We start from the raw sequence: 24,063 nt of genomic DNA on the forward strand, positions 1-24,063 counted from the left end.
TTCCAAGTACAGTGAAAATGGTTTTATTTAACATGCAGCAAAACAAGGGCAGCAGAGTTGGTATAGCCAGTACAGCCATTTGCCACGAAGCATTGACCTCAATAGTAACGAGTAACACTCAAATAACTGTAATGTCTAGAGCATAATAGAAAGTTCCATTTCCACAGAGTAATTCCAGACATTCCCAGGGCTGCAGCAGCCAGTCTCTGGAAAGCTCTTGGATTTGTTCTTTAGTGAAAAATGATTCACTTTTGACCTGTCCTGTTCTAATGAAGCAGTGAAACCTGCTTGCTAAAGACAGCGAGGGGCAGGGAAGGGGTATGACTTCTTGATCCATAGGAAGGAATAAGGAAGCCTGGCAAGGGGCAAGGAGGAACCAGGGAACGTGGTCTGTGCCACCTTCCTTTCTCCCAGAGATGTCCGATTGCTGAGCTTGTTCACCTGAGCTCTGCAAGCTTCCCCGTGTCTATGGCAGCTGGTGATTTTTTTTTTTTTTTTTTTTTTTGTGTGTGAGGGAGGCTTGGAATCCCTGTCCCAGGATCACATCCAGCAGCCAGAGTGGCCAGGACAAGCTGGCTGAGGCCAAGCACTGTTTAAGCAATAGGGTCTGTTGACTCGGCTCAAGTGTGGCCCCTGATCTCATCACCTCCAGACCCAGCATCTCGCTGACAGTGCCCCTCAGGAGCTGGGGAACAGTCGAGGTTTCTGGGCAGCACATTAAGACGTATGTCTAGTGTAACATTTGTGATCCTGAGGCCTCCTGTGTCCAGCCACGGGTGCCACACCACATGCCATCTGGTGAGAGGAGAGGGAGGCCAAAGCAGTGGGACGCAGAGTGGCGGGAGATTGTAAGGGGAGGATAGCAGTTTATTTCATGCCAAGCAAGAGGTAGTCAGTAGGATGGCCTGTCCCCACGGCTGGAGGCACGCTTTTCCCAGAAAGCTGAGTACCTGCTTCTGGAGAAGGGGAAACACTGGCTCTCCTCATTTTCCTTCCTATCCCTAGTTGGGCCTGTCATGAGGCCAAATTCCATGTCCTGCCAAGATGTCCATAGGACATAGCCTGCCACTGCCAGGGATAAGCACACAACTCATTACTCCGTGGCCATTCTAGGATGATGCTGTCCACCAGAGGCAGGGCTGGGGACTTTGCAGTATGCCAGTTCCTTATTCGGGCCAGGTATCTTCCTCAGCCACTGAGCTTGGCCCACCTCCCTGGGGATGGCAGCAGGAACTGGCTGGCGGGGGAAGCATAGAATTGCAAAAGGGCTGCGGCCCCTTGGGCTGTGCAGCTGTCAGGTGTGAGGATGTGGCTCTTGTGGGGAGTGAGCCGTGACAGCCTCCCTTTAGAGTCTCCCACCCCCACCCCGGTGGCTTCAGTGAATGCCAGTAGAAAGAAGAAAACACCTACGCCAAACCTGGGGTCCATGTTCCCGGGACAGCAGTGAAGTCAGGGGCCACTCCCCACCCCTGACAGCATATGGCCACTTCAAGTCACACAGGTAGATAAAAACAGGTCCTTTTAGGGGCCAAAGGAGGTTACCACAGCAGCAATTTGGTTCCCAGCAGAAATGCCCAGGGCCCCCGTTCCACATCAAAGCTACAAGCACTGTCGTCAGGGCATGGAGAGTGACGGGACCAGAGCCCTCCGGGTCTCAGGGCAGCCTGCCTGGCTTCAAGGTGGAGATCACAGCATCCTCTGGGGTCATAGGTTCCCCCATTGCTCCACAGGAGGGAACTGGTCCACCTCGCCCACCTCTGTGCTCAGCTGCTCCCCAAGGGCGAAGGTCAGCTTATACCGAAGCCGCACCTTCTCCTGTGACAGAGGGCAGCAAGTGAGATCCAGCCCGGGCGGCCCCTCAGCAGGACGTCCTCTACTCTGCTACCCTCTCTGTGCTACAGGAATGGTCCCTTTTCCCCACAACCCCCAACCATGCTCAGCTGCTTAACCTAAGGCAGCAAAGGGAAGTGTCCATCCTATAGTCAAAACACTTCCGGCTGGGAGGTGGTGGTCCTGAGGTCCTAATCTGGGGCAGTTGGGGCCTCAGGCTGGGACCCTGGGTTCTTTGCTGCTCACCTTCAGTGGATTGGCCAGCAACATGACCTGGGTGATGGCTGCAGGTGGCTGGATGGGGCTAAATGGAGAGAGTTCTGTCCCAGAGGGTGGCTGCAACTTCACTTTCATTGACTAAAGAGAGAGAGAAGCTCCTTTGAAGACAGCTAGCAGGTGCCCCAGATGGAACCCACAGTGCACATACACACTGCCACCTGCTGGCTGCAAAGGCCTCCACACAATAGGGTCAAGCTAAAGCCGTTTTGGCCCCGGGGAGACACTAGTACCTTGGGCACTGCAGCCTGCAGCACGATGCTCTTGACAGGCAAAGGAGCTGTGTTCAGCATGGACACCACCACCACCAGCACGTCAGGTCGTCCTGGGGGACACTCCTTGGCAAAGTGGAAGAGGATGCGGAAGCCGTTTTTATCATAGGCTGTGATGGGAAGGGCACTGCCTGCAAGAACGTGGCACGTGGGTGTGGGAGGAGCAGCACCCGAGACACCCAGCAGAACCCTGGCGGTGAGGGGACCAAGGCTACTCCGTGGCCATGATGAATCCAATGCTTCCTTGCGGAATCTGGGAGGGCGCTCAGTGAGGAGCTTAAGGGCGAGAATGCAGGCAGGGAGGACTGCCTGGCTCTAAGGGACCCCCTGCAAACAGTGCCTGGATCCACCCATCGCATGTCCTACAGCTCTGTGGCTGTAGGCCCCACTGCCCTGCCCACCTCAAGCCTCCAACACCTACTAGGCTTGATCGATTCCAGGGGCACGTGGATGCTGGCCAGGGAGAGCTCAGGCCCCTTCAGGGGGCTGCCCTGGGACTGGAAACTCAGCGGCTGGAAGAGCGGGCTGCCAGGCCCCGTGGAAAAGGGCAGGAGAGGCCTGGCTGGGGTGGTGGTGGGGATGAGAGGGGAGGTGGCAGGCTTCACCAAGCCTGAGGTCCTGGGAGATGGGAAGGATGGAAGGCACATCAGAGAGCCAGCCAGAGCTGCAGGACTGACCCTCACCCAAGGCCCCTGGCCATGCTCTTACCCAGGCCCACCCCTTGCCTTCCAGCCTGACTGATGGGACTACAAGGCACCCCCACCCCCTTCAAAGTTAGCTCTGGCTCTGACACATTCAGGCCCAACCCCACATCTCCTCCCACTCATTACACTTTGGCCTCTTCTAGAAGCTGATCGAGGGCATCCAGGTGGTGCAACACGCTGTCACCCAATGCCAAGCCATGGTGCCCAGGGACTGCAGGCTCAACTTTTGGGGCCAAGGCTGGGGCCACTCCAGTAGAAAACAAGAAGGAGCCCGCACTGGGGGCAGGAACACTGGCTGGGACCACAGGAGCTGGGAAGGGAGGCGGCAGTGGAGCTTGGGAGCTGCTTGAGGAGGGGGCTGAAGGCTGGAGAAGCGGAGCGTCGGAGGTGCCACAGGCAGCGGTCCCTGGCCTGGGGCTGAAGAAGTCCAAGTCGGACTGCTCCCTCTGTGAGCAATGGAAAAGGTGGTGAGCCAAGGGCTGGCGGGGAGGGCCTGCTGCTGGAGCGGGGCACAGCCCTCCAAGGACCGCACAGAAGACAGCCCCGGAAACACTCATTGTTCCCCGCTGCAGCTGGCAGGCTCTGGAGGGGAAAGACAGCTACCTGTAGCCCAGGAGACATGACACTGGAAAGTGGAGGTCCTTGGCACAGTAGTGCTGTCACCGATCCTGTGCCCCTACCTGGAGCAGGTGCCACTGGCTGTTCCCAGCTGACTCTTTGGGAGGGACATTAGGGGCTGGGTCGGCGAGGCCTGACAACAGAGAAGAAAACTGGATGAGAAGAGACTGAGCTGGGCAGCCCTAGCCCCGCCTTGCCTGAGGAGGGGTCAGGTGACAAGTGACATCAATGGGTGAAGGCACAGGGAGAAGCTGTTCTGCAGGCAGCCTCCAGAGGGGAATGAAGCCCTCCAGTCCATGATGCAGAAGTGGGGGGTTTGTGGGGCAGGGTGCAGGGCAGGAGGCAGAGTCCACCGGGAGGATGGCCCTGGGGCCCTCAGGGTTGCTGAACTTCACTGACTACCTACAACTCAGGGCTCTTTGCTCACCTCAACAGTCACACTGGGGCCCCACTCAGGACTCCTTCTAATTCCACATACCCTTCTTCCTCCCAGATCCCTGCGGGCCATACCCAAGCAGAGCAGCTCCTCGTCCAGCAAGGAGAGGGCGTTGCTTGTGCTGTTGGGCCCTGGGGTGGCCTCGGCCTGGCTAGAGGAGCGGCTACATGGAGGTCCTGAAGCCTGGGGTGGTGGAGGGAGGATTGGGATGCCTGAGGAGGGTGGAGTGGGTGCTGAGGCCAACACGGAGGACAAACTGTTTGTCGTGTCCAGCTCGGCAAGGTCGATGAGCGTGCCTTGGTTACTGCACTGACTGTTTCCTGGATGGGTCAACAGAGCGGAACAGGAATAATCAGGGGTCTTCTAGTGGCTGTGTGGCAGGAGGCAGCACCCTAGGCACAGTGGTTACTGCTCCAGCCTCTGGCCTAATCCAGTGGCATCTCTGCCAGGGGATGCTGCAAAGCAAGCCTGAGAAAGCAGGCGGGGAAATTCCCACCCACATCTCCAGGCCTCCGGGAAGCTGAAGGACTGCTTGGAATGGCAAAGAACCCCCTTGGGCCTTGTGCAACACCACGCTGGCCAGCCTACACCCACAGCTTCATGGTCGTGACCTGAGGCTGGTCTGGAGGAGTCTAGAGTTGGGGACCAGAGCATCTCACCTTCCGAGTCAGGCAGGGTTAAGGTGGCCACCTCGCCATTGATGACGTGCCCTTCAATAATTGTTTTGTAAGAGTTGATGACCCGGGAGAGGTTGTCACTGGCCTGCAGGATGTCCCCTGGAGCAGGAAAGAGAGACTTCTCACTCCTGTTGTGACAGTTCCCACCCACGTATCCAAACGCCTGGCTCATCCCTGACAGTTGCTCTTTCACTCACCCAAACTGTTATCATTGTCCTCAGTCTCACTGGCGAGTTTAAATAAAGTCCGCCTCTTGTTCTCACACCGATCAAACAGCTCCTGAAAGAGACTCAGACATAAACATCAAACCACACAGGCCCTTAGAGATCATCCAATTCATTCAGGGTTCACACCCAGAAAATGACGGGGATCTGCCATTGCCAGGGTCAGTTACCAGCAGAGCTGGGACCACAGCGCACGTCTTCTTGCCGCCAGCCACCACCACACCACGTCACCCAGGATGTTGGTTTAGGTAGCAGTCACCAAGATGGATGAAGGGAAGTCAGTCCCCTCCTGCCTTCCAGGCTGGCATGTTCCTCAGAACTCAAAATACCCACCCAACATGGCCTGCACCACATGGGCATCAGGGTCACAAGGAAGCCTCTCTGTCTCAACGTCCCCAAGGCAGGAAGGAAAGGCAGAGAGCAGGGGTGAGCACCGAGGGCGTGGTCTCTGGAGTCAGACTCAGGTTTCCATCCAGCCCTTACACCCTAGGCAAATCAGCTGATCCCAGGCAGCAAATGGGGACACCACTCTCTACTGACGTGGCTGCTGTGCAGATGAGTAAGGTCATGAATACGCTGCCAAGTGCACAGCCTGTGTCTCTGAGAAGGCAGGTGCTCAGCAAATGCCGGCTGAGCTCCTGGAGGGCAGCGTAGCCCCAGGAGGCAGCCTTTGCCGTCGGCAGTCCTACCTTCATCAGCTCTCTGTCCCCGTCCGAAGAGTCCTCCTGGCTGTAATGAAGCAGCATCTCATTGAGCAGTCTCACGTTGTTGTTAACTTCTTCTAACGTGTGCAGACGCTTGGTCACCTTCTGGATCCGTGCCTCATCCTGCCCCAATGAAGAAGATCAGGAGAAAGAGAGCTTCACTTGACTGTCTTTCCACTTCCGCCAGGTCATACCTTACCCCACGACACAAGCGCAGAGGCACGGAAGCTCCTTCCACTGTTGGGTGCCTGGGGCCCAGTCTACACTTCTGCTTTCACATCCCTGCTCCCGTCCCACTCCTCTCTTCTGTGCTCCCGTGGAAGCTATTGTGCTCCTCCTCCCACTCTCAGCCTCCGGGGCACAGGTAGGGCAGCTGGCAGCAGGGGAGAACAAAACAGGCCCGTGTCCAGGGGCAAAGAGGCTTCTGCTGTGTGGTCATGGGTTCCTCCACCCCGTGCCTGAAGGACCAGGGCCCACTCACTTCCTTCACCATGGACTTGATGAGCTTGTTGGCCTCTTGCAGATCATCTGGGTTCTTGCTTTTCAGCAGCTTGGCTAAAAGCTGAGAGAGGAGGAAATCAGAGGTGAAGGGAAGAGGCAGCATCCCTACCCCAGGGAGACGCCAGAGAGCTCCCCGCAGCACAGTGCAAACCATATTGCCCTGGTGCTACCCCCTCTCATCTGAGAAAATCCCAGGCCCAGGGTGCTCTTTACCTTAGACTTCTCCTCATCATCAAAAACAGGGTTTTTGGGACGAGGTGGTGGAGAGGGGATCAGCGTCCTGTCCACAGGAATTGGTGGGTCAGACTGCACTATGCCTGAAAGGGGACATGGCAGCACGTGCACTCAGGCTGTGGTCACCTTGTCACCCCTCCTCATACACCAAGGGCCACGTCCCTGTGATCAAGACCTGCAAAGGGTAGCAGGGTGGAGGGCAGGTTGCTACACTTTATCCCATCCAACCCGACTCAGCCTTGCCTGGGGACAAATGCTGTTCACTTCAGGAGGGACTGTGGGGATCCCAAACCTTCCCTTCTCTCCTGGCCTGGGCCAGCCTTCGAGGGCTGCCTGGAGGCTGTGGGCAGGCAGACACGTACCCTGTCTCTTCAGCATGTGGTAGGCATCTTTGATCTTTGCTTCTTCTGGCAGGGCCATGGTCCAGCTGTACAGCAGCTCAATAACCTTAGTCTTCACTTTCTCAGACACCCTGTCCCCCAGGTACTACATGGCAAGAGAAAATGAGAGGACCTAGTAACTGCAGTTTTGAGGCAGAGAAAGTGTAAGGCTCCCTTCACAGCAATGCCATGGCTGCTCAGCAGCTATGGTCCTACTCAAAATCCGCAGGTGGGCCGGGCGCGGTGGCTCAAGCCTGTAATCCCAGCACTTTGGGAGGCCGAGACGGGCGGATCACGAGGTCAGGAGATCAAGACCATCCTGGCTAACATGGTGAAACCCCGTCTCTACTAAAATACAAAAAACTAGCCGGGCGACCTGGCGGGTGCCTGTAGTCCCAGCTACTCGGGAGGCTGAGGCAGGAGAATGGCGTGAACCCGGGAGGCGGAGCTTGCAGTGAGCTGAGATCCGGCCACTGCACTCCAGCCTGGGCAACAGAGCAAGACTCCGTCTCAAAAAAAAAAAAAAAAAAAAAAAAAAAATCCGCAGGTGTCCAAGTGTGTGTGAGATAGCGTGGGGAGGGGAAGGACCGCCCTGTGGTGTGGTTGTGTCCATCTGGATAGTGTGTGGATAGGCAGGGGACCAGGAGGTCATCACTGCATTTTCACGCACAAGTTGCCAGAAACAAACTGCATTTTATCTTGAGGGTGTTTATGAGAATGTCTTTAGCATGAAAAAGTATTCCCTCTGCTTTAAGTGGGGGCCCAGAGCTGTGCCACACCAGCGTGCAACAGAACATGGCCAGCTGAGCATCGGAGCAATGACGGAGGCCAGCTCCCCGTATCCACGTGAGACAGGCCAAGAAAACCCACAAAACCCACAACTGCCGTGTGCTGGGAGCCTAGAGTCCCATACTACATGGGCCCTCACCTTGGACAAACACACAGCCACTGCCACATCACCTGTCAGATTTGGGTTGTGGGCGCTTCAGAAAAAACTGCCAGTCCCTGTGGCCTGTTTGGTCATCCCGTTACCTCCAGGGCCTAGCTCTCTAAGACACGAATAATCTCAGTTCCTTGGAGATGTTGGATGGGCAGTGAAAGCCAGTATGATGGGAGATGGGAATAACACAAAAGAAGTCCCTAAGAGCGAGGAATCTGCCGCTGACTGACCTTTGGAGAGACGACTTTGATTAACTCATTCAAAAAGCGGAACTTCCCCACTTCGTTATGAAATCTCCTCCCACAGTTCTTCATGCACGCCTCCAGCACCTGTAGCCGCACAGAGGAGAGGCACTGAGTGAGGGTGCGCTCAGGGCTGGGACCTGGCACTGGCAAGACCCCTGGCACCCAGAGAGTGCTGAATAAACATGCCCACAGGAAGGAGCTCATCACAAAAAGCGGTGTGCACTGCCCGGGACAGTGCAATTAAGCAACGGGATCGCTCACAGACCATGTCCCTCCAACTGCAAACCTCTGCTGGGGAAGCTGGGCAGGGACTAAAGCAAGAAACCCCGAGAACCCGACCCTAAGAAGGCCTGGATGCCAGTCCTGGAAGGTGCCTTCCTTAAAGATTCTGGCCTTGTGTTTTACAATGAGGGAGGTGAGGTCCAGGGACAAAGTTTCTCTGACTCGGTGTCCTGGGTTCTTTCCACAAGCTCACCAACAGTTGTGCAGGGGGTGGGAGGGATGTTTAAATCCTGTTATCTTTGAGAAAGATGACAGGATATTTCACCTCCCTCCACTGATCTCCCTAACTTCCAGTTCGGCTTTCCTGTGCTGCCTGTGGTCCCTGGCACTGCGGTTTATTGGCGGGGGGGGGGGGGCACCGTCCATGCTCCCTTTCTTGGCTTCTGCATTTTAAAGCAGGGTTTCTCAGATGAGGCCTGGCTGATACTTTGGGCTGGTCATTCTTTGTCGTGGGGGGCCACTCTGCACTTTATAGTGTGTTGAGCAGCATCCTTGGCCTCTGCCTACTTGATGCCGGGAGGACCCCTACCCCGATGTGTGACAACTAAAAATGTTTCCAGACATTGCTAAATGTTCCCTGGAGGGCCCTGTTGAGATTCACTGTTTTCGTTTTTGTTTTTGTTTTTTTTGAGACAGAGTCTCGCTATGTTAGGCTAGAGTGCAGTGGTGTGATCACCACTCACTTTAGCCTCAACTTCCCAGGCCCAAGCCATCCTCCAACCTCAGCCTCCCGAGAAGCTGGGACCACAGGTGTGTGCCACCATGCTTGGCTAATTTTTTAATTTTTTGTAGAAACAGGGTCTCACTATGTTGCCTAGGCTGGTCTTGAACTTCCTTAAGCAATCCTCCCGGCCTAGGCCCCAAAAAGTGCTGGGACTGTAGGTAGAAGCCACCGTGCCCCACTGAGAATCACTGTTTTAAGGAATTCGTTCTACAGCAAACATGACTGAGGGGAGCATGTGAGCTAGATGGTATTTCTTTTCTCTTTCCAGGACCCGAATGCAGCCAGGCTAAAGCCCCGGATTCCTCAGATCTCGGCTGCTCTTTGGTTTAGGAGCATGTGGAAGCACTGAGGGCCAGGCACCATTCCACGCCTTAAATTCCCTCCGTCTGAATAAACACCAAGATCAGCCCCAGGGGACTCAGCCATCAGTGCGACACCTTCGCTAGTGACTGGCATTATGTTTAACTACAGAATGAACGGACTCACCTCTCTTTTCTTCCCCCAGCCAACTCTGAACTATCAGCACAGCCCTCACGAAGGCTTCTCCTGCCCCACATGAGGCTCAGGGCCCTGACTCTGCGCTGCTTTCCTTAGCCGCTCTGCCTCACACACTAACCATGTGGCTGTGCTGGCAGGGATAGCACTGCAGTCACCGAACTGCAGTTAGGGAGATCAGCGGAGGGAGGAGAAATACCCTGTCATCTTTCTCAAAGATAATAGGATGGAAACATCCCTCCCACCCCCTGCACAACTGTTAGTGAGCTTGTGGAAAGAACCCAGGACACCGAGTCAGAGAAACTTTGTCCCTGGGCCTGGCACAACGCACACACATTTGTGGAACGGCTGGCTGAACAGATTCTAGATCTATCTAGTCTGTATCAAGGACTTTCTGTTGGCTTTTGGGATGAGCCATTAGAACCGCTATGGGGGCATGAGGAATGGCGTAGGCAGGTGAAGGGCTGCGGCTTCCATCTCCGGAGACTGAAGGACCTACTGTCAGGGCCTGGAGTGCCTCCCATTCCTGCGGGGACTGGATCTTGTGGGCCAGCAGTCGGACGGCGATCTGTGGCCTGGCGGACAAGCAGAACACACTTCAGTGCACTAAGCCTGGGGCTACCTGGCTGGCCCTCCTTGGCCATGGTGGTTCCCCTTCCCAGACCGCTCCCTCAGCTGCCCCCACAGTGCTGAGACTCACCCTTCGAGCTCCTTGTTGATCTGATCACAGAAGCCAATTATGTATTCCCAGTCCTCCTGGCGGTTGGAAGGATTGGTGGCTTTATCTTGGGACAGAACAAAGACGACGACAAGTGTTAGGAAGAGCAAGGAGGATGCAATGGAAAGTTTTCTTCGCAAGTTTTAGGCACTAAGAGTTTGCTTTCAACTTTACTTTCTAATAGAGAAGCCTCAATAGTTGAGTCAGTAGCAAAGAGAAAGGAAAAAAAAAAGTTCAGTCGGAGAGCAAATACAAATACTGCTTTCTGATCAGTATTTTGAAAGTCACAAATAAAAGAGAAAACAAATTCTGTCTCGTGAAGCTTAGAGTGGATCAAGGTCAAAAGGACAAACACAAATAATTAAAATAAATGCCCATATAAAACATGTAAATATAATAATAAAGGGAACTCCAGCTGTATACAATTGAGCTCAGTGATAAGCAAGTGGAGATGGTCAGGAAGGGTTTGTGGGGAAAGTGAAATCAGATTAAACTAGATAAAAAATATACATATTTATAACCATGAATTTTTTTTTTTTTTGGACAGAGTCTCACTCTTGTCGCCCAGGCTGGAGTACTGTGGCGCAATCTCAGCTCACTGTAACCTCTGACCCCCGGGTTCAAGTGATTCTCCTGCCTTAGCCTCCCAAGTAGCTGGGACTACAGGTGCGTACCACCACGCCCGACTAATTTTGTGTTTTTAGTAGAGACGGGGGTTTCTCCATGTTGGTCAGGCTGGTCTCGAACTCCCGACCTCAGGTGATCTGCCCGCCTTGGCCTCCCAAAGTGCTGGGATTACAGGCGTGAGCCACCGCGCCAGGCGAATATTTTCCACATACTTGTCAAAAGGTTTTTCCAGACCTAGCCTTCCATAATGCTTTAAGTACTTTTGAAATTGCACATAATGCTCATCACTGTCAAGGCAACAACATTTACTTAGCCCCTACTAAGCCCCGGTCACTGTGCAATCTGCCTGGGATTGCAACTTGAGTATCTAGCACCCCCAGGCTCTAATGGCCTTCCATGGTCAAGCACAAACACAAGTACTAGAGTTCTCAGAGGGCCACTGGGATTTAAAATCCAGGTACTAAATGCAAAGTTCCGATATTTGGTATGGGCTCTCCTCCCTGCTACCTTCCCAAACCTGTGATTACACTGACGAGCCCCGCTGAGGCTGGTTACATGGGTTCCCATCTCTGATTCAGATCCAGAGGCTCCCTCTTCAGAAAGCACTCTCCAGCTGTTTGCTAAATTTAGGGCTTTGGGTTCCGAAGACAAATGGAAGGCTGAAGACACACACCCTTGAAAACACTCCTGCTCCCAGCTGGGCACAGTGGCTCACGCCTGTAGTCCCAGCACTTTGGGAGGCCGAGGCGGGCGGATCATGAGGTCAGGAGATCGAGACCATCCTGGCTAACACGGTGAAACCCCATCTCTACTAAAAAAATACAAAAAATTAGCCAGGCATGGTGGCGGGTACCTGTAGTCCCAGCTGCTCCGGGAGGCTGAGGCAGGAGAATGGCGTGAACCTGGGAGGCGGAGTCTGCCGTGAGCTGAGATCACGCCACTGCACTCCAGCCTGGGTGATAGAGCGAGACTCTGTCTCAAAAAACAAACAAACAAACAAACAAACAAAAAAACCCAAAACACTCCTGCTCCCTCCCCAGATCTCCACGAGGGCCCAAAGCAGGGCATCAGAGCCCCTCCCGACAAGTCCCTCTTTGTCAGAAGTTTCTAAATTCTGATTTCTCATGATAGCGTTTTGTTAACTTTAAAAATCACCAGCTGGGCTGGGTGCAGTGGCTCACACCTGTAATCCCAACAGTTTGGGAGAACGAAGCAGACAGATCACCCGAGGTCGGGAGTTGGAGACCAGCCTGACCAACATGGAGAAACCCCATCTCTACTAAAAATACAAACTTAGCTGGGTGTGGCGGCGCATGCCTGTAGTCCCAGCTACTCAGGAGGCTGAGGCAGGAGAATCACTTGAATCCGGGAGGTGGAGGTTGCCTTGAGCAGAGACAGCGCCACTGCACTCCAGCCTGGGCAACAAGAGTGAAAATTCCGTCTAAAAAAAAAAAATCACCAGCTGGATGAGCAAATCCTAACACAGACTCCAGCTCCTTCACTGGGAACAGGGCTGCAGGGATCTGAGTAGAGACAGCTGCCAGGCAGAGGGAAGGCCCATGGCACCCAGTGCAGCACCCTGCTTCCCAGGTCCGGGCTCGGCCTCCCCGGCAGTGTTTCTGTTCTGGCTGCAATGGCTGCGAGGGGAAGATTCTGATGGTTTAGGTTCATATTTATTTATTTATTTTTTGAGATTGAGTCTCACTGTGTCACCCAGGCTGGAGTGCAGTGGCGCGATCTGGGCTCACTGCAACCTCTGCCTCCTGGGTTCGAGCTATTCTCCTGCCTCAGCCTCCTGAGTAGCTGGGATTACAAGCATGTGCCACTACGCCTGGCTACTTTTTGTATTTTTAGTAGAGATGGGATTTCGCCATGTTGGCCAGGCTGGTCTAGACCTCCTGACCTCAGATAAGGAGGTCAAGACCAGCCCCAGCCTCTCCCAAAGTGCTGGGATTACAGGCGTGAGTCACCACACCCTGCCTAGGTTTCTATTTAGAAGAAAAGAAGGCCGGGCGCGGTGGCTCAAGCCTGTAATCCCAGCACTTTGGGAGGCCGAGACGGGCGGATCACGAGGTCAGGAGATCGAGACCATCCTGGCTAACACGGTGAAACCCCGTCTCTACTAAAAAATACAAAACTAGCCGGGCGAGGTAGCGGGCGCCTGTAGTCCCAGCTACTCCGGGAGGCTGAGCCAGGAGAATGGCGTGAACCCGGGAGGCGGAGCTTGCAGTGAGCCGAGATCCAGCCACTGCACTCCAGCCTGGGGACAGAGCGAGACTCCATCTCAAAAAAAAAAAAAAAAAAAAAAAAAAAAAAAAAAGGTGTCTGTCTTCAATCTTGACAGACAATCAGTAGGTCCTTCAAAATCTCGAGCTTGAAAGGAGGGGAGTTGAATGTAATCAAGGGTGGCCATCTGGAAAGAAATCCTGCATTACTGTACGGTAGCCTACCAGTTATCACATTCCAAATGCCGAGTCTCTCCCACCAATTGTCTGAAACCTTCTCAGGTGTTAGCATTAGTGTGGCTCTGTTACTAATCCCTATCGGGTGCTTAAAGTTCTCCATAATTGGCCAGGCGCGGTGGCTCAAGCCTGTAATCCCAGCACTTTGGGAGGCCGAGACAGGCGGATCACGAGGTCAGGAGATCGAGACCATCCTGGCTAACACGGTGAAACCTATGGGCTGGGCACAGTGGCTCATGCCTGTAATCCCACCATTTTGGGAGGCCGAGGCAGGCGGATCACCTGAGTGAGGTTAGGAGTTCGAGACCAGTCTGACCAATATGGTGAAACGCCATCTCTACTAAAAACACAAAATTAGCTGGGCATGGTTCCGCATGCCTGTGATCCCAGCTACTTGGGAGGCTAAGGCAGGAGAACCGCTTGACCCCAGGAGGCGGAGGTGGCAGTGAGCTGAGATCAGGCCATTGTACTCCAGCCTGGGCCATAGAGTGAGGCTCCATCTCCAAAAAGAAAAATCTATGTAACAAATGACTTACAAACAAGCAGACGCAAGAACATGGGCTGGAAAGGGAGTAAAGGTCAATCTTCAATGGTAGTGTCCTGAATGGAAACACAAACTTAGTCAATCACCAAGTCTTTGTTAAGCACCCAAAGACAATGAAGTAAACAGCATGTCAACATGCCAGACCCCGGAGGGACTGCAGAAAAAGTTCCAGACACAGATTTGACCCTCGAGGAGGCTGTGCTCTCCGGGTTCAATACATGAAACAAAAACAAGACAGTAGATAATTGGGCTAATTTGGTACAGAAATGAGTCTAAAAACAAATGTATGGCCCAGGCTCACACCTGCAATCCTAGCATTTTGAGAGGCTGAGGTGGGTGGATCATGAGGTCAGGAGTTCAAGACCAGCCTGGCTAAGATGGTGAAACCCTGTTTCTACTAAAACTACAAAAATCAGCCAGGCGAAGTGGCAGGCACCTGTAATCCAGCTACTTGGGAGGCTGAGGCAGGAGAATCACTTTAACCCAGGTGGCAGAGGTTGCAATGAGCTGAGATTGTGCCACTGCACTCCAGCCCGGGTGACTACAGTGAGACTCCGTCTCAAAAAATAAATAAATAAATAAATAAATAAAAGCATCACTTCTTTCCTGACTTCCCTATTTCTTTTTATAAAATAAAAAAATAAAAGTTCTCCATAACACCAAAAGGCTGCAGGGTACAAAATTAAATGGTCTGAGGAGCCGTCCCCATCCCCAGTGCTATTACTTTGGGAACCGTCATACACCTGTGATAGGAGAAAATTGGCCCACTCCCACTTTTGGACAGTGAAAAGCATCTTCCAAGTACAGAGTAAAATGTGGATCCCCCACCCCCGAAACAATGGGTATTCACCACAAAATAGCTTCTTCCCAAGCCTATTAGCGTTCCAACAGCATTTCTACTTCCAAGAACACTCCTGCCCACTTTTCACCTGTATTAATTTCTCTAGAATTTCACTTTCTTCCACCTTGATAGACCTTTTTACGGCAAATCCACAGGGAGCTCTTTGCCTACTCAGGGGCACAAAAAGCCCTGGTTTCTGCAATGGTCAGTTCCATGTCTATCTCATCCAGCTCTCTGGGCAGCTCAGAAAACAGAGCTCACCCGCCCACAGGAATGGGAAGGAACCTCTGGGGATAATTCTGGGTGACTTGATCTCTCCATCTGCCTACTGCCTCCCCAGCAGATGCACACAGCCTTCCACCCACTCAACATTTCCTCCACCTGGCACAGAGGTGACACCCGAGCTTCCCCTACAGACCTTGCCTTCCTGAACCGCCCCTATGGGCTCTGCTCTGACTCATGATTTCTGTCTATTTTCGGGCCTCTGTTGAAAGCCTCATCTGTTTCTGTGTCTCTGGATTTCCTGCTTTCATTTTTTCAGCTTCACTCCATTGCTAGCCTAGACTCTCGTGGGATTTAAAACATCATGTGGGGATGGAAACAGCAGCATTGGGTACCCCATTCCAGCATAGCTCAGACATTCCAAAGAAAACAAGATCTACATAGCAGGCTGGATGCGGTGGCTCATGCCTGTAATCCCTGCGCTTTGCGAGACCAAGGCAGGTGGATCATTTGAGGTCAGGAGTTCGAGACCAGCCTATACAACATGGTGAAATCCTGTCTCTATTAAAAATATTAAAATTTTTATTACCATTTTTAATCCCAGCACTTTGGGAGGCCGAGACGGGCGGATCACGAGGTCAGGAGATCGAGACCAGTCCTGGCTAACATGGTGAAAGAAACCGCCCGTCTCTACTAAAAGTACAAAAAACACCAAACTAGCCCGGGCGAGGTGGCGGGCCGCCTGTAGTCCCAGCTACTCGGGAGCTGAGGCAAGAGAATGTGCGTAACCCGGGCGAGGCGGAGCTTGCAGTGAGCGAGATCCGACCACTGCCAACTCTAGCCCGGGCGAACGGAGCAAGATCCGTCCTCAAAAAACAAAAAAAAAAAAAAAAAAAAAAAAAAAAAAAAAAAATTAAAATTAGCCGGCGCACGGTGAGGCACACCACCTTAATCTCAGCTACTTGAAGGCTGAGCTGGAGAACTGCCTTGAACCCAGGAGCAGAGGTTGCAGCCGAGCCATGGATAGTGCCACTGGCACTCCCAGCCTGGGCAACAGAGTGAGACTCCATCTCCAAAAAAATATATAATAATATATATAAAAATATATATATATATATAGATGGGCTGGGCACAGTGGCTCATGCCTGTAATCCCCCACCATTTTGGGAGGCCGAGCAGGCGGATGCCCTGAGGTGAGGTTAGGAGTTCGAGACCCCGACAGTACTGGACCAATATGGTGACGCATCTCACTAAAAACACAAAATTAGCTGGCATTGGTTCCGCATGCCTGTGTCCAGCTACTTGGGAGGCTAAGGCTAAGGAAACCGCTTGACCCCAGGGAGCGGAGGTGGCAGTGAGCTGAGATCAGGCCATTGTACTCCAGCCTGGCCATAGAGTGAGGCTTCCAATCTCCAAAAGGAAAAATCTATGTAACAAATGAGCTTACAAATCAAGCAGACGCAAGAACATGGGCTGCGAAAGGGAGTAGTCAATCTTAATGGTAGTGTCCTGAATGGAAACACAAACTTAGGTCAATCACCAAGTTTTGTTAAGCAACCCCCAAAGACAATGAAGTAAACAGAATGTCAACATGGCCCAGACCCCGGAGGACTTGCAGAAAAGTTGTCCCATGACGACAGGAATTTGACCCTCGAGGAGGCTGTGCTGCTCCGGGTTCAAATACATGAAACAAAAACAAGACAGTAGATAATTGGGCCAATTTGGTACAGAAATGAGTCTAAAAACAAATGTATGGCCCAGGCCTCAACACTGGCAATCCTAGCAATTTTGTGAAGGGCTGAGGTGGGTGGATCATGAGTCAGGATTCAGACCAGCCTGGCTAAGATCGGTGAAACCCTGTTTCTACTAAAACTACAAAAAATCAGCCAGGCGAAGTGGTCAAGGCACCTGTAATCCAGCTACTTGGGAGGCTGAGGTCAGGAGTAAATCACTTGTAACCCCAGGTGGCAGAGGTTGCAATGAGCTAGATTGTGCCACTGCACTCCAGCCCCCGGTGACTACAGTGAGACTCCGTCTCAAAAATAAATAAATAAATAAATAAATAAAAGCAATCACTTCTTTCCTGACTTCCCTATTTTCTTTTTAATTTTTTCTTTTTTTTTTTTTTTTAATTTACTTTTAAGTTCTAGGGTACATGTGCATAACGTGCAGGTTTGTTACATATGTATACTTGTGCCACTGTTGGTGTGCTGCACCCATCACTCGTCAACACCCCATCAATTCATGCATTTTATCTCCAATTGCAATCCTCCTCCCTCCTCCCCACGATAGGCCCCAGTGTGTGATGCTTCCCCTTCCCAGAGTCCAAGTGATCTCATTGTTCCAGTTCCCACCTATGAGTGAGAACAATGCGGTGTTTTGGCTTTTCTCTTCTTTGGGGGGGGGCTGCGATAGGTTGCTAAGAAGTGATCGGCTTCCAGCTGCATCCCATGTCCAGTCCCTACTAAATGGACGCAAACTCATCCTTTTTTATGGCCTGCATAGTATTCCATGGTGTATAACATGTGCCTACATTTTTTCTTAATCTGTTCTGTCACAAGATGGACCATTGTGGGTTGATTCCAAGTCTTTGCTATTGTGAATAGTGCCGCAATAAACCATACGTGTGCATGTGTCTTTATAGCAGCATGATTTTAATTCCTTTGGCTGGCTGGGTCATATGGTACTTCTAGTTCTAGATCCTTGAGGAATTGCCACACTGTTTTCCATAATGGTTGAACTACTCTTTTTTCTTTTTTTTGAGACAGGGTCTCACTCTGTCACTCAGGCAAGAGTGCAGTGGTGTGATCACGGCTCACTGTAGCCTCAACTTCCCAGGCTCAGATGATTCTCCTATCTCAGCCCAGCTGGGACCACAGGCACTCACATTACGCCCAGCTAATTTTGTGTACTTTCGGTAGAGACAGAATTTTGCCATGTTGCTCAGGCTGGTCTTGAACTCCTAGGCTCAGGCAATCCACCTGCCTTGAACTCCCAAGGTGCTGGGATTACAGGTATGAATCCCAGTGCCTGGCCTCTTTTGTTTTTTTTTTCTTTTTTGTTGTTTGAGGCGGGGTCTCATTCTGTCACCCAGGTTGGAGTGCAGTGGCTCCATCACGGCTCACTGCAGTCTCTGCCTCCCAGGCTAAAGTGATCCTCCCACCTCAACCTCCCAAGTAGCTGGGACCACCCACAGGAGTGTGCTCATTCTTTTTTTAGAGATGGGAGTCTCGCTCTATTGCCCCAGGCTGCAGCAGGCAATCATGGCTCACTGTAGCCTCCAACTCTTAGGCTCAAGCGATCCTCCCACCTCAGCCTCCTGAGTAGCTGGGACCACAGGAATGAGCCACTGCATGTGGCCTATTAAGTCACTATTCCTATAAATAGTGCCACCTTCCAAAAGTCCCCTAGGCCCCCACCTCTTTTTCGACTCCTTCTTCCCTCTCTCCTCATCCATTCCTCTGTCCTGTGATCCCTTCCTTCCTTATCCCTATCCTCCGCTCCTTCTCACCTGCTTCTAGAACTTCCATTCTAACCCATCCTAATCCTACGTAAAGTCCCTATATCAAATCAAGCCTCTTAAGACACCAAAACACTGATTTCATCTAGTACAGAAGGAATGAGGCCTGATAACTGCAGAAATTTAAACTTCTTCGACGGGGCCAGGCGCAGTGGCTCATGCCTATAATCCCAACACTTTGGAGGGGCTGAGGCAGGTGGCTCACGTGAAGTCAGGAGTTCGACACCAGCCTGGCCAACAGGGTGAAACCCCATGTCTACTAAAAATACAAAAATTAGCCAGTTATAGCGGCACATACCAGTAGTCCCACTTGGCACCTCCCAAGTCCCACTACTTGGGAGGCTGAGGCTGGAGGATCGCTTGAACCCAAGCAACAGAAGTTGCAGTGAACCGAGACTGTGCCACTGCACTCCAGCCTGGGTGACAGAGCGACTCTGTCTCAAATAAATAAATAAACAAATAAAATAAACTTCTTGGGCTGGAAATTGGAGACTTGGTAGAATTTAGTCTTAACTTCCCAGCCTTATCTTTCCTCATTCCCAAAGCCCTCTGTTACTGTGTGCCCCAAACAGGTTTGCTCTCTCCACATCACCATCTAGTGTTTTTTTTTTTTTTTTTTTTTGCCAAATTTTCCCATTCTTTAACGGCTAGCTCAAATGCAGTATCCTCACTGAATCATCTATTTCCCTATCCCCAGTTCCCTAAAGAGAATGCCTGCATTTTAGCACTGACTTATATATCTTTAAGAGTTCTTTATCCACTCCAGCATCACTTCCATCCAACTAAAGGCAAAATCTTCTTTTTTTTTTGTTTTTGAGATGGAATCTCGCTCTGTCTCCCAGGCTGGAGTGCAGTGGCACGATCTGGGCTCACTGCAAGCTCCGCCTCCTGGGTTCACGCCATTCTTCTGCCTCAGCCTCCCCAGTAGCTGGGACTACAGGTGCCCGCCACCACGCCCGGCTAATTTTTTGTACATTTAATAGAGATGGGGTTTCACCGTGTTAGCCAGGATGGTCTCGATCTCCTGACTTCGTGATCCGCCCGCCTCGGCCTCCCAAAGTGCTAGGATTACAGGCATGAGTCACCGTGCCCGGCCGCAAAATCTTCTTAAACTTCCCAACTCCTATAACACCCCATATAGCAGGTACTCATTAAACATTGCTTGACTGATCGTGGTGGGACTTGAGAGAAGACTGAAGTCATCAAGAGATAGTTTGTGAGAAAAGAGAATCTGAGATGGTTTTTCAAGCATTTAGTTGAGGAAAGGGGAGCAGGTAGCTTCCACGTAAGGAGAGCAACGTGTATTGGTAAGCTAAGAACATCAGACGGAGCAGAGCAGAAAAACGTGGAAGCCACAGAGAAAAAGGCCTGGAACAACCAAGGCCAGATTACAGGCAACAGTGGAATGACTTGATTCAACACAAGTGTGCTTCTGGGAGCAGAATGGACTGAGGAGAGGTGAGGACGGGAGAGTCCTGAGTCTCTGGGCCAAGCAGAGGCTTCTGCAACCATTCAGGCAAACGTGGGGTGACAAGGACCCTGAGTGAGATGATGTTGAACCCCAACTGCTGGTTTGCTCAACTGGTACAGTTCACATCATTAAGTCCTAACAACTGTGAAGCTTGTGTCTCTACAGATAGCATGTGACTCCCCCGCCACCAAGTGTCCCTCTCATTTCATAATGTGACTCTAGGCTGGGTGCAGTGGCTCACATGGCTCACATGTGTAATCCCAGAACTTTGGAAGGGAAAGGTGGGAGGATCACTTGAACTCAGGAGTTTGAGACCAGCCTGGGCAACATAGCAAGACCTCATCTCTACTAAAAATCAAAAGAATTAGCCAAGCGTGGTGGCGTGTGCCTATAGTCCCAGCTACTCAGGAGGCTGAGGCAGGAGACTTATTTGAGCACAGGGGTTCAAGGCTGCAGTGAGCTATGATCACACCCCTGCACTCCAGCCTAGACAACAGCACGAGACTCTGTCTCAAAAACAAGTAACAAAAACAAAATGTAACTCTAAATGTAGCCTATTAAACCCAGCTTAGGTCACTTAAATTATTCAATACCCATATTAACATCTTCAAAGCAAACTAATTCCACTGTGGTTATAGCAAGTTAGGCATTTCTAGGCAAGTGGTTTGATTGAAGTCAGGATGTCCTCTTTTTGTGAAATTATGGCAATAGTACCTGCTTTGCTAGGATACTTGATAAACGAATTTAATGAATATCTGTAAAGTACTTTGAGCTCCTTGGAGAACAGTTCCATATATAAAGAAGCCTTATGACCTGCCTGCAACTGTAGATTTGGCAAACGTAATCTTACTTTTTCTCTCTTTTGGGATATGCTCCCCTTTAAACTGAAGCTCAACCTCCTGAAGGGGTTTCTTACTAGGAAAATCAGACAATTTAAGGAAATAGCTATGACCTCCAAGATCCTGGAAGCAGTACTAAATAAGAGACCTCAGAACGAGGCAGTACCAGGTATCCCATTACCAGTCCAATTTTTCTCTCCACTTAAAGGAGGCTTCCAGGTCTAGCCTATAGAAAAGTTCACTTATTAACCCTCAGGCAGAGTACTACCTGCTAACCAGATTAACACACATTTCCTTCGTAGCACTGTAATTCACAGTGCAATGACAGCAATGTGCCTCTATAACTACAGCTTCAGACTGTGCTCCTCGGCCTTACTCAGAATAGGCTATCAACACTGACTCGTTAGGATGTTCAAAGGGGTATATGTACGTGTGCGGGGCGGGGGAGGAGTCCTCGATACCGATTTCACCATGCTTCTGTGGTCACTGCAGGAAAAAGAGCTCTCTGTTCTCATCGTCGCTCTCTTTAGAATATTATTCTCACTTCAAGCATTCTGCCTGAGCGAAGCCGTCACTTCTCCAACACATGGTCACAATTCTGAAGCTGCCTGGCGACTGAATGCAGTCGGCAGCACCCACCACTATCGGAGATTCAGCCCCAATCCGAAGCTCTTCCCTTAGTCAGGAATTGGGGCGCTAGGATCCTGGAGTCACCGCCGGGCGGCGACCCCACCACAATCTCCCCAAAGCGCCGATGCATGTCAGCCCTAAGATCGTGACTGTCACCTTCCCCCGAGCCTGCGGTGCCCGACGGGACCCCGAGTTCACGCCGCCGCGCGCCAGAGCAAGAGGAAGAGCCGCAGCTAGGGAAGCGGGGGCCCAGCTGGGGCCCCGGCGCCCTGATAGGGAAGGGGCGTGATAGCGTGCTGCTCGCGGCGAGGGCGAGCCCGGGCGTGGGCTGCTAAGAGGTGAAGCCGTAGAGCCCGGGGAGGGGACGTGGGGGTAAAGAGAGGGGCAGCCCAGCGGCTCGAGAGCAGGCAGAACCGGCCGCGGCTACTCACTCAGCCAGGACTCCAGGCTCTCCCCTTCCGCCTCCGCCATATTGCAGCCGCCCGGGCCGGCCCCGCGGCCTAAAAACTCGCGAGAGTCTGCACGAGCTGAGACGGGGCGGGGCTTGCATGGGGGCCTGAGGGGAGTGAGTGCCGTCACCGAGGGCCGCGCCAGACTGCGACAGATATTGGGAGGGCAAGTGTTTCCTTTTGGCTCTTCCCTTTGGACCCCGGAGTGAGAAACTCTAACGTCCAGATCAGTGAAGAGAAACGCCGATTTAGGACCCTGAGGAGTCTTTGTCACCCGTTTCGCCTCACTCGCTCAGGCGCGCCGAGGGCAGTCCTTGTGGGGTCCTCGTGGCCAGCCAAGATGGCTGCCCCCGCAGTGAAGGTTGCCCGAGGATGGTCGGGCCTGGCGTTGGGCGTGCGGCGCGCTGTCTTGCAGCTTCCAGGGTGAGAGGGCGGTGGGCAGCGGGGGGTGCCGCTTGGTTCTACACGAAGGGACCTGCGAGGAAGGAAGGGGGCCACAGGCAGGCCGCGTGGGGTCCTGGAGAGAGCATTGCTCTGGGGGCCGGAGTATCTGCATTCAAGCTTCTAAGTTAGCTGCGTGACCCTGGGCCAATCTGAAGGTTTAGTGACTACCTCTCGCCTAAGGGGTCTGGCTGATCTAGGGTCTAACGCGGAGCTGAAAGTGCGGTTCAGCTAAAGAGCTCAGAGCTGGGATCGCCTGTGAATTGGGAGGGGTGTGTAGGCGCCAAGCCCATCCTTACCGTTAGCACTTGACCAGGAGGAGACTTTACCCACCTGCTTGAGGGATGTCCTCTTACTTCTTGGGACAAGTACCTGAATTGTTGTGGCTCAGTTTTAGCTCGCGGTCTCCGCGCCGCTCTCCCTCGTCGGGACGTTGGCAGCCATGCCTATTGTTAAGTCAAACCTACTCGCTTGTGAAGTCAGCTTTTGCCTGTCTCCTCCTCTTCCCCCTCCTAGGCTAACTCAGGTGAGGTGGAGCCGCTATAGTCCTGAATTCAAGGATCCCTTGATTGACAAGGAATATTATCGCAAGCCTGTGGAGGAGCTAACTGAGGAGGAGAAGTATGATCGGGAGCTCAAGAAGACTCAGCTCATCAAAGCTGCTCCAGCAGGGAAAACAAGTTCTGTGTTTGAAGACCCAGTCATCAGGTTAGATGGAAACAAACATTTGTTACATGGACTAGGACTATCCCAGGGAGGGTCTCTGGTGAGGATTCCGTGATACAGCCTTGGAGAGCTAAACATGTTGCTTTTCTCTTTGAAGTAAATTCACCAACATGATGATGAAAGGAGGAAACAAAGTACTGGCCAGATCCCTCGTGACTCAGGTAAACAGCACCTCCCTCCTCAGTCATCTTTCTTTTGCCCTCCACCTCATAGCCTTGTACTTGGTACTTTCAGTGTAGCTTAAGAGGAAATGGATTCATATACCTATTATTAAGATTAATTTTCCTGCATATGTATGGGCTTTTATGAAGCCCTGTAGGAGTCAACAACTGCAATTCCTTGGTGTTTCAGACATAAACACACAATTTAAAAAAAAAAGGGAAAAAAAAAATAAAACAACTGCCATTCCCCACCTCACTCCTCCTCCACCGACACCACAAATCTCAGTCCACTCTTTTTGTCCTAGTCTAGCAAAGGGAGAGGCACTTAAAAACTTTGTTTTGGATGTGCTGTGAGAGGAGCTGCATTGCCATAGGAGAACCGGAGGATGGGAGTAAAGGACAAGGTACTAGCTTGGCTGAGTAAACCCTTTAGGGAGCCTGGGGCAGCCTCTTCCACTGTATTCTTTTGCAGACTCTGGAAGCTGTGAAAAGGAAGCAGTTTGAGAAGTACCATTCTGCTTCTGCAGAGGAACAGGCAACCATCGAACGCAACCCCTACACCATCTTCCACCAAGCACTGAAAAACTGTGAGCCTATGATTGGGCTGGTACCCATCCTCAAGGGAGGCCGTTTCTACCAGGTGAATGAATGGCCAGGGCAAGAAAGCAGGAACCCTCACATGTGAAACAAGATAGGTGATACCTGGGAGTTGGGTCAAGATTGATAGCTTTCTAGCTTGTGCAGTGGGATTGCACCTGTAATCTCAGCACTTTGGGAGCCTAATGCAGGATAGCTTGAGCTCAGGAGTTAGAGACCAGCAGGGCGACATAGGGAGACCCCATCTCTACAAAAAAAAAAAAAAAAAAAAAA

General features: G+C 51.9%; 2 protein-coding genes across 6 annotated transcripts in view; one reads left to right on the forward strand and one right to left on the reverse strand.

The window, feature by feature from the left end:
• GGA3 (golgi associated, gamma adaptin ear containing, ARF binding protein 3) lies at positions 1–22,748 on the reverse strand. 5 transcript variants are annotated; one of them, XM_017884795.1, is made up of 17 exons: positions 22,640–22,748; positions 10,243–10,327; positions 10,042–10,117; positions 8,027–8,125; positions 6,839–6,962; positions 6,456–6,559; positions 6,223–6,303; positions 5,727–5,864; positions 5,011–5,092; positions 4,796–4,912; positions 4,211–4,456; positions 3,763–3,833; positions 3,209–3,528; positions 2,800–2,996; positions 2,340–2,509; positions 2,077–2,187; positions 1–1,815 (listed from the first exon to the last, which is right to left on the reverse strand). In XM_017884795.1, the coding sequence occupies exons 4-17, from the start codon at positions 8,108–8,110 to the stop codon at positions 1,705–1,707; spliced, it is 1,956 nt and encodes a 651-aa protein (XP_017740284.1). In that variant the 5' UTR covers positions 8,111–8,125; positions 10,042–10,117; positions 10,243–10,327; positions 22,640–22,748; the 3' UTR covers positions 1–1,704. The 5 variants fall into 5 exon arrangements, 4 of the variants coding, with proteins under 4 accessions (XP_017740284.1, XP_017740282.1, XP_017740283.1 ...); XM_017884793.1 differs by lacking the exon at positions 22,640–22,748 and adding an exon at positions 21,848–22,206; XM_017884794.1 differs by lacking the exon at positions 22,640–22,748 and adding an exon at positions 13,886–13,904.
• MRPS7 (mitochondrial ribosomal protein S7) overlaps positions 21,978–24,063 on the forward strand; it is a 5,796-nt gene continuing 3,710 nt past the window's right edge. Inside the window, exons 1-4 of the mRNA XM_017884798.1 lie at positions 21,978–22,288; positions 22,823–23,014; positions 23,130–23,193; positions 23,666–23,833. Of these exons, the coding sequence (XP_017740287.1) occupies positions 22,206–22,288; positions 22,823–23,014; positions 23,130–23,193; positions 23,666–23,833 (507 nt within the window). The 5' untranslated portion in view covers positions 21,978–22,205. The remainder of the gene's footprint in view (positions 22,289–22,822; positions 23,015–23,129; positions 23,194–23,665; positions 23,834–24,063) is intronic.

Source organism: Rhinopithecus bieti, unplaced genomic scaffold, assembly GCF_001698545.2.
Source record: "Rhinopithecus bieti isolate Rb0 unplaced genomic scaffold, ASM169854v2 scaffold_13400, whole genome shotgun sequence".
NCBI classification, from domain to species: Eukaryota; Metazoa; Chordata; class Mammalia; order Primates; family Cercopithecidae; genus Rhinopithecus; species Rhinopithecus bieti.

Coding starts and splice junctions, on each gene's coding strand:
- GGA3 (XM_017884793.1), bottom strand. CDS start 21,887: ATGGCGGAGGCGGAAGGGGAGAGCCTGGAGTCCTGGCTGA. Junction 6,963..8,026: donor TCAAAGTCGTCTCTCCAAAG/GTCAGTCAGCGG, acceptor CTTGCCATGTAG/TACCTGGGGGACAGGGTGTC. Junction 1,816..2,076: donor TGCTGGCCAATCCACTGAAG/GTGAGCAGCAAA, acceptor CCTCTGTCACAG/GAGAAGGTGCGGCTTCGGTA.